General features: G+C 50.6%; 1 protein-coding gene across 13 annotated transcripts in view; it reads right to left on the minus strand.

Moving 5' to 3' along the window:
• Positions 1-15,796, minus strand: part of EBF3 (EBF transcription factor 3) — a 117,504-nt gene that overhangs the window by 37,166 nt on the left and 64,542 nt on the right. For all 13 annotated transcript variants that reach the window (XM_082607255.1, XM_082607252.1, XM_082607253.1 and 10 more), the window contains exon 7: positions 2,720-2,801. In XM_082607255.1, the coding sequence (XP_082463381.1) occupies positions 2,720-2,801 (82 nt within the window). The remainder of the gene's footprint in view (positions 1-2,719; positions 2,802-15,796) is intronic.

Below are 15,796 nucleotides of genomic sequence, written 5' to 3' on the forward strand. Positions count from 1 at the left end.
ATGGCACCCCCCACCTAACAGACCCAGGAAACAGGAAATTACACCGGCCTTGAGAGTTTCCTTGAACAGAGGTGGGTCTGTATACTGCATTATTTCCAGAATAGCTGGGGTAGCACAGATGTGAGCGCAGCTTCAGTCTGGGTCTTACGGCAGGACCTGGGGGCCGGAGCCTGGATTTGGGGTGGAGAGAGCCCGGTTCCTTGCCACGTTTGGGCAGTGGAGAGGGCTGGCACCACCTAGAGAACCACGACCCCACGGAAAACAGCTGGGCAGGAGGGTGGGCACACGTCAAGGCGTGCCACGTACAGTGAGTTCAAAGCCACAGCTACAGTGGTTCTCCGTTAACAACGAGCCAGACGGATGCAAGATGTTAATAACAGAGGAGAGTCGGGGGGAGGGGAGGCCAGGGGCTCATGGGAATTCTTCACTTTCTGTGAAATTTTTCTGTAAACCTAAATAAAACTGCTCTAAAAAAGGAAGTCTACTAGTTAAGAAAAATGATACATAAAAGTGATCGTAAATAAGTACGATTTTTTAAAAAGCAAAGCTGCATACTTATATGTAAATACATCTGTGAGTAACTGATTTTTTATAAAAATCTCAGGCCCCACAGGAACCCTGTGAAGCAGGACCAGTACCCACTGCACGCACAGCCCCGCAAAGGAAGGGGACACCTTCCCAGATGACTCTCTCTGGCTGCGGGCATCGCCAAGATCGTTAAAGTCTCCACAACGTCAGGCCCCTCTGTGCCTCGAAATAATGTCAGTGCCATCGCCAGCATCCCAGGGCCCAGGCCCAGACGCCTCAGCATCATCTCTCCCAACTATCTCCACTGCCCCAGCAGAGGTGGCTCTGACCCCACTCTGGGGCCACTACGCGCCTGGCAGCCTCTACGTGGGGGATGCAGGGCTGCCGGGGCCACAAGGGCACCCTCCTGGCAGCCTGTCCACCAGGCCCCGCCCTGGACGCAGGGGGACCTCTAGCAACACTTCCCCCGAATGGGGTGCGAAGACACAGGACTAACGCCGAGCCGCAGACTTGATCCTCTTTACAGTCCTAGACCGTGGTAAGTTAAAGAAACAAGAAAGGGTAAAAATAAAAATAAAAAGGGACACTGTCTTTGCTCCGTCATCTCTATATAGGTCAGTCACCAAGGGAAAAGCATAGTTGAGCAGAGAAAGCAGACAAGCTGTGTTTGTTTCCCAGCCGGGCCAGCCCTGCGGTGCACCTACAGAAAGGTGCTGAGATCGTGGTGCCCGCTGGAGACGTCGTGTAAGCCCTGACCTAGTGTTAAGTCCAGTTAAGCCTCCTGAGAGGCAGAGAGATTAGCTAAAGAGAGGGAGGAAGTCCTTCTAGTAACTGCGGGCTCCACCTGCAACTGATGCTGCCTTCAGCCACTGGCGAGCCAACGTGTGACCACCTCCACTCTGCTCGATGGACCAACGTGAAGCCTCGCGCAAGAGAAGCGGAAGCCCGCCCCGCTGTCTGTGAGAGACACGGCCCCCAGGGTCAGGGCATGACAGTCGGCGGGTCCACCAGCTCCACCGCCCTGACTGGCTGCTTGGATGTCAAGACAGATGGTCACATTTCGCCTGAAGACTGAAGCATAACTTACATTTCTAAAAAAAAGCTTTGAGTGATTTGACGGTAAACTAGTCTAAACCCCAAAGAAGAAGTATCTGGTAACATCCAGCCTAGCAGTGAGCTTCCAAATTCCTCTCTGGTGGGTCGGGACCAGGAGCGGTTTGGGGTCCCTGCCCAGATATCTTTACAATTAAAATCAGCAGAACAATCCATCATGTGTGCTGAGCACGCTTCACCCTGAAGTCACCTCCTAGTCATTCACAAACAAAGGCAAGAAAACCATGACTGGATCAGGATTTACCCCTGAGCCCAACTGGCTCTCCACACCTCTCCTCCAGAGGAAATCCTCTGATCTGAGGACAACTCACCAGAGGACAAGTTAGCCTGGGCTCAGGAACACGGTCTAGCTCCGAGGTGTGGAATTAAGGAGGTGAGAAGAGCCCAGCCTCAGGGGAGGGAAGCTGAGCTGGGGAAACACTCTGGAATTGGTAGAGGCCTGCATGGAACAGGTGCAGCCCCCTCAGTCCTGAGTACACCCCATATATTACCTAGTGGTCCTCCCCTACCACAGACCAATCCATCCCTAAGGAAGGTCTTCAGCATGGGTCCAAAGCCTAACCAACCAAACAAGCATGAACAGCAAGGTCCAACTGAGGAAACAGACTAAATGAGATGCTACCCTTAGGAGGACATTACTTGCAAAAATCCTAAAACAGTCATTTTGAAACACACCCACAGGACTCACCAGGATTGAATGTAAGGCAGACTCCACCTTAACCCGCAGCCCTGATCGCTCTGATTTCGGGGTACCCCGCAGCCCGACACAGAGGGCCAGGGCGGTGTGCACTGCCCCAGGAGGCAGAGGCACACCCTGTCATCAGAGCAAAAGCTCAGGTCCCGTTTCCAGAGCCAGCTTCACTTCGTCGCGGGCCACGACTAGGCTCCATGACTCTGACGGACTGAGGCGCCAGATCATTTTTAAAGCATTCGATTTAAATATTCTTTCGAATGAGCCCATCCTGACTCATTTGCACCCAAGCCCCTGAGAACTAAAGGTTGGTTTCCGAACAATTGCAACATCAGGGAATTCAACTTTCATAGCGTTAAGTCTGGACCACGGTCCAGAATCGTGTACCTGGAATCTTCGCATGTCCCGAGGGTTGCCTGCATTCTTCAAACAGTTCTGATTGCACTTGAGGAAAAACTTTAGAAAGAATCTATAAAAATACAAAAAATGGATATTTGTTAGGGTTATCAGACAAAAGACACAGACTTTTTTGAAAGACACTCTTGCATGGGGAGCCGACCCCATACCACCTGCTGGCTGCCCTGTAGGGGGCGATAGGGAGAGAGAGAGAACTCGGGAGAGGCCAGGCAGGCACCTCCGGGTCCACTGGGCACTGTGGAAGATCTCCACACGAGGAAGCAGGGACTTACATTTGTCTTGACGCTGGGGGTTTCCAAGCTTTATAATAACAACCGTGACTTAAATTGGCCATTTCTCACTTGGATCTTTGCACCACCATTAATCACCGGGGACCCGTCCACCCCAGAGAGGGCTGCCAGCTTCAGCAAATAAAAACACAGGATGCCTAGTTAAACTTGAATTCCAGATAAACAACGAATAATTTTTTAGGCTAGGCCTGTCCCAAAGCATACCTATCCTAAAAAAAAAAAACAAAACTGTTTCTCCGAAATTCAAATTTAACTGGACGTGCTGAATTCTACCTGGCAACCCAAGCCCAGGGGCCATCACTGCCTAGGTAAACACGCTTTTAAAGATGGGCTTTTCAAGTTACAATAGGTATGACTCTTAAGAGAAGATCTGGGGTGCTGTTTTAAGGGCAGCAACGACTTCTGTGAAAGGCCTACGTGTGGTTTTAAGGGACCGATCAAGCCCCCCCTACCCCACCCTCCATGAGGCAAGGAAACCGTCGCTCAGGGGGAGGGGACCAGGCGCTGCCCCGGTTGGAGGGGAGGCTAGTCGCAGAGCTGTTTCTGCTTCCCACCAAGGCCGGGCCTCGTTCCGAAGCATGACAGAGTGTTGAGATGCTGTGACAGAAACATCATCACCTTGTCCTCCCGTTCCCGCGTGCTCTGTGACAAACACGGAAGCTCTGGCTCACAACAGGAGCGCGTGGACCCCGGGAGGCCTGGATGCACCGCCAGCCACAGGAGAACAGGGGGTCTCGGCCCTGCACCAGCTCGGCTTGTCTGGAGAAGGCCGCCCGTGTCCTGAGCCCAAAAAAGCTGGGGCCTCTGGGCTGACACCCTGTCCACAAGGCTATCAACAGACACCTCCTCTATCTTCTTTCCAAATATCCTCTGTCCTACTGGTTGATGACTACTTTTTTATGAAGTTTCACACGATTTCCTTGACTTCAACCCGGCAGTCAAGGTTCCTTGCGGCTGATTATCATATCAGAAAATAAAAAGATTTGGGAGTCTGAGATTCATGTCTCCAGCTGCATTCCCAACATACCCCGGACGACTTTCCACCAGGGCAGAGGAAAATCCGACTGATGGGAGAAAGAATAGTGGCCACTTAATTAAATGTCCTTACATCCTGCGCGGACTCACTATTTTAGGCCAGAATTTACATCTTTTATTAACTCGCCTCACCTATACACTTAGCCCGCCGCGCCTCTGAACACCATCTGCCATCAGCATACAGTAAGCTGCCCGGCCGTCCACCCACCAATTTCTAACAACCACGGTGCAATTAAGCTCCACGCACTCTGCAGCGAGGTAAATTAAGCGCACCTGCGGCCACCCTGCGCCCAACCGCATAAGGGCCTAACAAGGTGAGGGCGTCACAAAGTTATCGTCCTGTCAGGCAATTAGGTTCTCACTTTGGGGGCAGCCACATGGCGCAATTACGCCTCACATTACCACCCAGCTAATCTCCAGGCAGGCGCCGGCCGGAGCCGCTCATCTGCATGGAGCTGACTGGGGGAGCTTTTGTGTGGTCTGATTTCTCCCCCCCTCCAGAGGAGGTTTCTTTAAATTCCTTGATGTCTTTTTAGCCAGCTCTCACCCTTTCACCTCCTGGAGAGCAGAGTGGGCACTGAGCCTGAACGGCCCTCGCCGTGCATGGTCACTGTGGGCATAAGCGGCCTGGCCCACGTGGGCCTTCAATACCGTCAGCTGCAGAAACGGGCAAAGTTGGGCGCTGGGCCCCCTCACCACCCCGAGCATCTCGGGGTCAACTCCAGAGCAGGTGGGTGCGTGTGCATGCACGCACACACTTACACGTTTTGGATGCGTAGGCAATGGTAGGATTCTTTTCAAAGTTTCTCAAAAAGCAGCGAGAGGACTTAGAAAGACCTGCAGGTCTGGAGCGCACGGCCCTACAGAGCAGGATCCCTCCCGGGCACTCGGGCCCCAATTACACAAACGATATAAGGCCCGACATGCGTGGGAACGGACGCAGGTTGGGCCCTTATGGAGGGAGAGGAGCCTTGCGCTTAGTTTTCACCCTCATTTCGGTTCCTCGAGGATTCAATCAGGCCTCCTCGAGGCGGGCGGCGCGGCCCAGCCAGCGCGTGGCTCCCGACCCCGTGCACCGTCACGTCCGGGGCGAGTGTGTGCCTCCGCTAGCGAGGGCTCGCTGGCGCTGGGGCGTTCGGGTAGGGTGAGAAAGGAATGCGGACGCGTGAAGTCAAATGGTGGCTCTCATCCTTTACTCAATTACCCTTTAATTGGCTTTTTTCTAAGAAATATCTGACAGGCACTTTACATATCTCACTTCTAGAGTCTGGTACACAGAGGATTTAATACTCTTGTTATGAAAGGAAAAATCTTTCCTGTGTCAGAAAATCTTTGGCTTTAACACCAATAAACTCTTTATTACTGCTAGCCATGGATTTGCTGCTCGATGGCAAAGAGGCGATAAAAATTCTAACCTGTCATTAGTACATTATGCTTAATTGTGTACAGTGTGCTCCCGGCTGCATCTGTTGGCCCATCATCAAAATGACCATTATGTACACTAATTCCCTGACCCTGTCTTTATTTCCCTAAAGAGTCATCATCTTTCACAGTAGGTACCAGAGTAAATCAAGCTTGAAATATGGGCTTTATTTACTTGTTTCTCCCAGGCAGGAGGGGAAGGAAGCTGCAGCTCAGGGCACACTGCTACCCATCAGTCGAAACCCCCCGGTACTGTTCCGCTCGGAGACAGCGCACAGAATCCTGGAAAGTTCTCAGCAGCGATTAGAAGGGGGAAAGGTGTGATCTCATTACTTTGGAAGTCAGGTTTCCTCTTTTAGGGCGCGCGGGGATTAGCAGAAGAGCCACGTGGGTGATCTCCTTCGCTCTTAGGAGAGCTGGGAACAAGAGGCTGCCCCTCCCGACTCTGGGGCATCCTGTGAAGACGGGCCCAGGGGCCCTGTAACTGGGAGGCAGGGATGGGAGAGCTGCTGGGTCCAGCCCCTGAGAGCTGGAGCCTGAGCTGAAGACTGCAAGGCCGCCCTCCCTTCTGCAGGGACAGTTGTGCTCGGTAGAAAGTTCAGTTTGGTCTCGGTGGCATTTGTGCCAGCATCCTCCCCAGTAACGCCGGTGCCCCCGGAAGTGCTCGGCGGCAGGACACGGGCACCTTCAGCGGGGCTCGAACAGCAGGACCGACCGTGTTAGCTGGAGCCCACTCTGGGCATCACACAGTAAGGGGCAACCCTCGCCTCAGTAACCGATTTCAAAGTCTGCCCCCCTTCTGTGTGTTTAAGCTATGAATTAGTTCATTTATATTTACTTTTATGAAGCTGATTAACCAGGGCTTCTCTATCTGATGAAAATCATTTTAATTGTAGTCTTAGGCTCCTGTGTAATGTCCATTACATTATGAACTGTTTAAATCCTACATGGGTATTGTGTAAATTGGCCCTTTGTGGGCCAGCAGGCAATTAGGACCAAACACTCTCCTTTAAGCGGCTACAGAACTTTGTGGTGTCGTTCAGGACAATCAGAAACAAAGGAGGCTGTTTAATTGTAATTTAATGGAATATCAAGGAGTCCGTGGCATTAGACGCTGGCAACAGAGAGCAGGAGAGAAAAATTAACTGCAATTAGGTTTGATTAAAGCTATCCTTCTCAATAATCAGCGGTCCTGACAGGCCATGGGGCTCTAGTGGGTTCCAGGGTGGCAAAAGGTGTTGAGCAGTATTAGGGCCAATAAAGGGGGTATTAGCATAGCTAATTACAGCCCTGCAAAACCTGCGAAGGGGGCCTCTGTGTATTGTAATGTGTGAAGTAATTGGCCAAGGCCGTTATCAATTACATAAGGAATGAATTTGGTTTGTCAGAGAAACGCTGATGAGATGCATCTCATCTGACACCAGCCCCTTCCCTCCTGTTTCCAGTAGCTAAGAACTTGCCCACTTTTATCAAAAGCTGCAACTTACCAATGGCCAAATCACTGATAAAATGATCCTGCCAGCAAGCGTTAGGTAATTAATACCACTCATCCTCACCACCTTCCCTGCCACTGCTGTTCCTCACCTAGCCGGAGCCACTAATCATGTAATAATGATTTCTTTCCCTCTGGTCAGAGGAGAAATGGATTGTCTCCTTAGAACTGCAGTGGGCTTGGCGTGCGCACCCTGGTGATTGAGGAGAAAAAGGAAACGTGGAGCTGTCTCAACGGCTGTTCTTTGCATGTGGCTATCACATGTCTGAAACTACCTATTCGCACGCAGCGTCTCAGGAAACACTATGTGCGGAGATTTAAAAAAAATTTTTTAACTGTCGAGTTTTAGACTGTCTCGGGGCCTGGTCTTGCGGGCGCCTGGAAACAGGAGTGACCGCAAGCTTCAAGGCCACGAGGCTGCGAGCCGGGAGACCCAGGCGGGCCCCCTGAGCACAGGTGACGGGCACACCCAGGACAGAGCTCCGGCTTCCAGCAGCCCCTCCCGCACGTGAGCCCAGCCTCAGTCCGAGCGGCCACGGCCTCCTCTCCTGGCCCTCGATCACAAGTGATGTGGGAAACCTGAGTCCAGGGTTGAAAAGTATATTGGTATCTGGGGCAGGGGTGGAGGTCCCGATTTTCCACCTTCAGGCTGAGCTCTTAACAAGCAGCCAACTAATGCCACTGGATAGGCCTCCATGTCATCCATCAAAACTCCCAAAGCATTTGTGTGTAAATCACGGCGCTGACAGCTTCCAGGGTTCCGGGAGGGCAGGGCCCCCGTTCCTGATCGAGCCCCCATGTCTTTAGTTACTGCATCCAGGACGCAAAACCAGGAGGCTCTTTTCATACCTAACTAATAACCTTGACACCGAAGAGTGAGTAGAGAAAAGCGGCCAGAAGATGCAGCTGGGAAAGTCGCCACCCTCTGGTGGCTGCCAGGGGCTGCGGGGTTGGGGAAGTGCCTGATGGGCACGGGGTCTCCTTTTGGGGGGGTGACAGAAATGTTGGGAAGGAGACGGTGGTGGCTGCACAGCCCTGCGACTGGGCTGACGCCGCTGAACCGTTCCCCTGAAAGCGGGTACCTTCGTGGGCCGCCCACCTCGCTTCCATTCGCCACCACAGCGAGGAGGTCCCCGCCCAAAGGGACGAGGAGCCCCACAGGGCAGTGGCCCCTCCTGGGGTGTCGGTCGCTGGGGCCGCTACTGCCCTCTTGAAGGGAAATAGTGAAAGAGTCAAATTAGAAGATAGAGCCTTTACGAGACTTTTCCCTGACTGATAAGGAAGTGACCGGTGGTGGAGTGCTTGCCTCCAAGTCCCGGCTAATTACTGGGAAGTCCCTGAAAGCAGTGGCCGCAGCTGCGGTGTGTGCCGGGCCATCAGTTGCTGCAGTATTGATTACTGAGCAATCCTAGCCGATCGGCTTCTGGGGCTCAGAGACAATGTGCTTCCTTCAGAAAACCTGTAATGAGCAGTTCCTATACACGAGTACACTCTGCTGACATCAGATCTGTGCACTGAGATAGTACACAGGTCAATACGTATCGGATTTCCAAAATGCGAGGGTCTTAATGTCAGGCCTCTCTTTTTCTCCCACCCCTGCCATTAGCTATGACTGGGCTCACGTCCTGTAATGCCATACGGGAGGGAAAATCTGCTCCATTAGTCTGATTTATTCTTCAAATATGCCATGACAAATTGCTTTAACACCAGACTTATTAAATTCTTGTACATTTCAAGTTATGGGTCTCATATACTTGTAGTGCCTGCATGACGTCATCAGGAAGGGGCCAGAGCGGGGGACGGGACTGAATTTTACAGCCGGGCCCAGATGGCCTTGGTGAGGGGCCTCCCTCCCGGGCAAGAGGGCTGGGGCTGCCCGACTCCCCACTGCGGGTTCCCGGTCCCCGTGGGCGCCGTCCCCCGGCACGCATGATATCCCGCATGTAAATGCAGATCGAGGAGGATTTGAAAATATCCACGGCTTGACTCGCGGTTCAACAATTACTGGCCTTTGTCTGGAGGTTCCTGCTCTACTGTAGCAGAGGCTGTCTCTAGCGGACTGGAGCTATTTTACTTTCCCTCGCTGTAGTAACCACACCGCATTAACAATATTTGTACTACAATCGCCAAGGGACCCACTTCCCAGATTCTATCACTTCTTTATCTCCTGACAAATACCTCACTATCGAACATTATTAGGTTTAGAAAATTAACCCTTCGAGGTCCACAGCCACACCAGGCCCTACCGTCCCCCCAAAGAGCCTTATCGCTAAATTTCTGCTATAATGGTTTTTCGTTTCATCACAATTTCAGCAGCGGCTGTCAAGAGGCACTTACAGATACCATGATCTTGTACTTGTGCAATGATTCTCATTAAAATGATGCCAAGGAGATCTGATGGGATTTAATAGCTTTGCCGGCCAGTTCAATCTCCACGCCCAGGACACATCCTGCCGAGCCCTCCTTCTGGAGAAACGTGTACGACTCGCGTTAAACTTTTCTGGGTGGCTTTAATGTGTTCCGATAAGTAAAACCCAGGTAGACGTTCTCGAAGCAAATGCATGCCCAGGCTCTGTGCTTTTCCGTTACCCTCCCTGGCTTGCTGTCAGGATTCTAGTTAGTATTTTCTGTAACTGTGCCTGATAGCTCATGATAGTTTTGATAAGGTTATCTGTTTAAAAGAAGTCAACCGCACAACACAAAAGAAATGTGAAGTGCGCTATATTTACACCAGGGTTCTTGTTTCAAGTGCCTATCTTTCTTTTCTCCCCCTTTACCTATTTCTCTCTTTCTAATGGGCGATGCGGCATTGACATTATTTCCCCAGCAGATCATTCGCCCTGTCAATCAGTCTGTATTTTGTCTTTCGCTGCGGGCTCATTAAAACAGCTTCCTCACTCCCTCTGGACACTGCTCTCTATTTGCCAGCTCTGATCACGGAGCTCCTTATTTAAGAAAAATGCCAGCATCACTTGTCTCACATCAGATGCACCCCCTGACTTGTTGCCAGCTCCAGGGGAGACTTTTACAGAGACTTTGTGTGCAGAGATTAAGTGCCTATGCTTATCCGAACTTAGGGTTTCAAACCTCTCCCACCGAACGGGGGTGCGTGGGGAGGGACGTGACGATAAGGGGATCACCCTTCTTGCCGTTCTGGTTTCTGTCGGCAGCGGAGAGCATCCTCAAAACAAACACGAGGTTTTTTCTTTGGGGTTTATTTTCTCCCCCAATCTCCAAGTGGGAAAGACCTTGTTCGTGTTTTCCTATTCAGACGCACGTTTTCCTCGTCCATGCCAGCTTGCTTAATTAAGAACCATCATCTTCGTGGGCTGAATTATTAATAAAAAAAAAATCACATTTTAAATCAGGCCTGTGCGTGCACACAGGACACCAGTGTCGAACCTGCCTACGCCGGCCTCTCTAGCCTTTTAGGTCCTGATTAAAAACTTATTAAAACATTATAAATGATTAATGGAAGCCCAGCTCTGAGTGGCAATTATTAGTTTTAATGCAGGTAATGCAGCTTAATGAGGGGCACATGTGTGCAAAGCTTTAACTTCATTACTCCTGCGTGTCAACAAATACAAGAGAAATGTGTGTCCGGGTCATCCATTACTTGAAACAGCACCGAGCCTTCCCTCTTCCCCTCCCTTTGTTGATGAGCCAGGAGCCGTAAATTAAGCCCCTTCTGTGGCTCAGGGAAGAACCAAGGTGTTCAAATCACGGTCCCGCCTGCCCAGCTCCCCACGCCTCCGTAGAGCCCTGTGTGTGAATATTATTCCACAGATTCTCTTTCCTGGAGCCCTTCGGCACGTGGGAATTTTGCACTGGAATTGTTGCAGGTTGTCATTGTCTCGGCTTAGAAACCAGAGCTCCTGACATTCAGAGCCGACTGGGTGTCTCTGCTTTCCAGTTTGGAAAGGCTCGTGGAGGAGTTTCACTGCATCCTGCCAGCGCCTAATTCATGATACTTGGTTTCCCTAAATATCTGGACGCGGTGCGTTCTAAGTGCCCGTGTCCTGGTGTGCAGGGATCGTGCACACCCGTGTCCCCCTGGCCAGATAGGGGCTCTCAGGCTGGAACGCAGAAACACAAGGAAATACCCGTTGGCAGGCGCCCGGCTGCAAAGCGGAGATGTCGGGGCGAGCCCGAGCTGGGGAAGAGGCTGGATGCTGAAGAGATGCTGAGAGTGGGGAGCCCGCCTTGCTTTGTCCGCCCGCAAAGGGGCCCATACAAGTCTCCCGCCCCATCTGGGGCCCTCAGGCCGGGCCTGCGTGCAGCCCGCAGCCGGGAGCGGGCGGCTCAGCCCAAGTTCCCAGTCACCTTTTATTTTCTGTTTTTGTGACAAGCAGCCAGATCCGGGCTGATCTCCACTATCTGTTTGAAGAGTATTCAGGACTATTTGCATCACTTTATCGCTAATGTATAATATATGGCTTTAAAGTGGGCCCAAGCACTGTCTTGTTACCGAGCATGAAAAAAGTAAGGGCAATAAAGATACATCAGCCCTCTCAAGCACAGCGGCTATCATGCAAGCAAGAAAGGTTGCTGCTTCGAGTTAAGAGGCAACCTTTCTGCCTGCCTAAGACAATGGAAGAGCAAAGAAAATGTCAAATCAAGAAAAGCTGGATTTAGAGATGAGGCGGCCCAGAGTGACGCTGGTGCCATATTTTGTGAAACTATAATGCTGTTGGCAGCAAAGACCCGTGTTTCTGATTCATCTAGGGCCGCATGGCAAAGCTTTGTCAGCCTGTGCAAGGCATAAATAATTCAGGGTGAGAGACGGCAATTACAGGGCCCTGCACAAGCAAAATGAATATTTTATGAGGACTAAAACTGCTCTGGAATGAATCACACACACGGCGTCGCACACACATGGCAAGGGGCTCACACATGGCAGCCCCAAGAACAGAGAAGCGCGGCCCTCATCTCCTTCCAGGCTGTGGACTGGAAACCCAGCGGATGGTAATCAGCAAACACAAAAAAGGCTCCCCACCACCACCACCTCGCCTGGCCGGGGCTGCCGGCTCCCACGCTCCCGAGAGACGCTCGGCCCCTAAAACGCCCGGCAGGGAGGCCAGAGACCCTTGGCTGATACACCCCACAAGTTTGATGTTAAGTGGATAGTTCTGAACTAGCATGGTGGGCTTGCTTATTGTTTCAGTTGTTCAAACTATTGATAGGCGTCAGCTGGGAACCTTCTATTGGCGAGCAGGTGATCTGGATGCTGGTCCAAGGAGAAAAAACAGCCCTGTTGTCCTCGATGAAATTGAAGAGAGCTGAGGAAGGCGGGGCCGCGTGGGCCCGGAGAGCGTTACCCTCACCGCCCCAACTCCCCGCCTGAGTTTTCATTTCCTTCCCAGGTGAAGCACGTTCTGCGGCTTTGCCTCTGTCTTCTGGACCTGAATCCTACAGGATCCAGGTCACCTAACAGGAGGGCCGGGACTACGGCTTTTTATGTCCAAACTCGCATGCAAAAGTTGCTTTCCTCAGTTTGAAAAGCGGTACCCTGCTAATGGGGGTAGGATTATGGCAAAAGAGATCTTAAAAGACTGAAAGGATGGTTTCATCTGTTACATTTCCTCCAAAAAACGCTCCTTCTGAACTGCTAGGAACAAATGACAACATTGTTCACAAGGCCAAGGAGGCCAGTCCCACTGGTGAATGGCCATTGTGTCTGTCCAGCTACTGATACCTGGGCTTTTGTGGAGGAAAAAAGGCCGGGGGCCGTGACATCAACACAGCACAAGTGTCCCTCTGTGCAGACACCCCGAGAGGGTCCTCACCGTGGTGGAAACCAAACACCAGATCCCTCAGAGAAGGATTTTCTTTAAATCCAACTCCAATGCATTGTTTATGAAAACAAGGCTATTAGGTATATTAATAATTTGATAAATAGGGATTTGCCCTTAATTATTCATGAAGAACATTTGGCAACAGTAAAATTATATTCACAGAACAGGTTTATAAACCAGCTAATTATAAATTAAGTATGCAAGAGAAAATTGCTAACCTTGAAATTAAAATAGTTGATGATTCTGCAATTACAAAAAAAAAAAGGTAGAGAATGATCAAAACCCCAGTGTGAGCAGAGAGTCCACAGGACCCTACAGATGGCACAGTGTGGGCTGGCACAGAAAACATGGGCCAGGAAAAGTGCTTCCACCTCCCCCTGCGGCCCTAGGAGTGGAGGTGGCCTCCAGACAGCACCACTCCGCTTGTTCTGCTCAACTGCAACTCTCCAAGAGGATAAGCTGACAGAACCAGCATCCGTCCCGACAAGGCAGCTTACTTAGCATCCTCAGGAAGGCCCTGCCTGCTCTCTGCAAAGGACACGGCGTGTCACCTCTGCCTGCTGTCCAGCCCGGGCACGTGGACAGGCCAGCGTGTTCCCACCACTGTGCTCTGGGCCCCCGAGGAAGTCCCGGAACGCCCCTCTGACCCCCCACTTCACTACCCTCCTACTGGGGCGGGCTCCACACTGAGCTGGGGGTCCAGAGGGACAATATTGGTGCTGATGTCAGAGAGGCCTGCAGTACCGCCGGTCCCCACTAGAGGGCTTCTCATGGCGGCGTCAGTGGGGAGCAGGCAGATGCCCCGGTGCTGCAGGGATGCAAACAAACTTGGGACCAACCTTCCTCTGAGCTGGGTCATCCCAGCTCACTCTCTGACTCTTCCAGAGGACTTCATGGTCAGGGGGCTCTGTCCACACCCACCCACAGCCTCCGCAGCGCCCCCCGGAGCTAAACGCCAGAAGCACACCCCTGGTGAGTTTCACAAACATCTCCCTTTCCTCAGCTGATAAGAAAAGACACAGCAAAGCTCGGTGGTGGGATGAATTGGGAGATTGGGATTGACATATATACACTAATATATATAAAATAGATCACCAATAAGAACCTGCTGTACAAAAAAAAATCTAAAATTCAAAAAATAAAAAGACAGCAAAGCTTTCCTTCACCTTTTCACGACTCGATATCCTCACCCTTAATTTGAGCAGATGTCAAAAGAATTAAGGAAAGCGACAGGATGAATTAATTGAAGAATATCCTGTTTTTCTAAAAGAAAGAAGAAAAAAGTCAGACATGTTCCTTAACTTCTCTCCCCCTGGAGCTTTGTCCCATGTGCCATAAGGGCAGCCTGCGAGGCTCAGAGGGCACAGGGGCCGGCCCTGCCTTGACGCCCTCAGATGCGCTCACTCAAGACTCCACGTGCTGTCTTCGCTCTCCTGAAACAGAGAGAAAATGAGCAAAATCCACTGAAGTGCTGTGGCCCTTTCTGCTTATGAAGAGCCTTGACTTCCCCGAGAGTCAAAAGCCCCGTTAATTGCTCCCGTAGCAAAGACTACAGCGCGGGGCACCCCTTCCCGCCCCTGCGCCACCCTGCGGGTCAGGCGGCCAACCGATCGGGAGGGCTCCGGGAACTCAGATAATGAAAATTTTTTCATGTATAAAATCCTTAATCAAAATGCTAGTGGCGTCATCTTGTAGCGCAGACACTGCAACTTAAAATTAATATACAACAGAACCTTTAACAGAAGGAACACCCCCGGCCGTGCACTATAAACGCTCCTGAACCGCGGCCTGGAGGGTCACACCGGGCTCCTGCGTGGCACTGACCCCGCCTCGCGCCAACAGCATGGAGATCAGAGAAACAACAGCCGCTGCCCGGGCATCCCCAAGGCCCGGAGGGACTCCAAAATTGAGGACAAATCAGCAAAGATGATGCCCCGCGGCCAGCGCCAAGACACCGAGAGGTGTGTCTCGCAGGAGGGCCAGCCTGATTTGGGACGTGGCTGGAAGCCACCTTCAACCTATTAGTTTAACTCCATCAGCTGGTCCCTGAGGAATATTTTTATCATTTGGACTAGACTATTTACCGTTTGATAGGATACATTTCCTTCTTTACCTCTGGGATGCGCCACAGATGCTAAGCAACTTCCCCTAACAATATTTAAATTGCTTACAAAGCCTCTCTAAATATTTGCTATGTATTTAGCATGCCTAAGATTTGCCCGTTATCCCAAAGTCTTTTTGTTGTAAATTGCAATTTTACAACTTCATGCTCGTGATATATTTTGACAAAGCTCTGCTGACACCCTCTATTGGCCTCCAAAGGCAAAATAGCTGATACTCCACGAGCCACCAGAGAACTCTCAATTTGTTGTGAGACCGCTGCTACTTTGCCATCCTCAATCTGCATGGAGAAAGATTAAACATTCAATTTGTTACTTGATAGGCCACAAGGTTCGTCACTTACCATACAAATGGAAAACATTACTGTCATTCCTCAACTTGCCTGCCTGAGTATTTTATTATTTGTAATATTTACTTCAGGGAAATTATGATTCATGTCATATTTATCTTCATGAAAAATGAGCATCTAAATGGAAATCACCTTTTGAATGTACCAGGATATAGTGTAATACTAATATGCTTCATGAACTATAAAATTTAGTCACAGTATATGGATATATTATAGCACGACTTTAATACTCTCACATCAAGCAAATTTTCTCTGTGTTAAGCTGATACTCTGAGCCCTGATTCCCGTTTGATAATCATTACACTTACATGATGGTACAAGTCACTGCCTGTAGATTTATGTCCCCCCTCAGCTCTTTTGCATTAATCTGCCTCTGAATAAGCTATTCGCACTTCCTCCAGTGCACGCAGGAAATTGAAATAAGGTGCAAATTTGTAGGCCTTAAATCTGAACAAGCACAGACAGATATTTTTCACCTGATACCGTTCATTTGTTTCAAGTAAATACAAAAGACATTTTTTATTCTTTGTCTTTGTCCTGAGG

This window comes from Mesoplodon mirus (genome assembly GCF_964341445.2).
Source record: "Mesoplodon mirus genome assembly, chromosome: 2".
Taxonomy (NCBI): Eukaryota; Metazoa; Chordata; class Mammalia; order Artiodactyla; family Ziphiidae; genus Mesoplodon; species Mesoplodon mirus.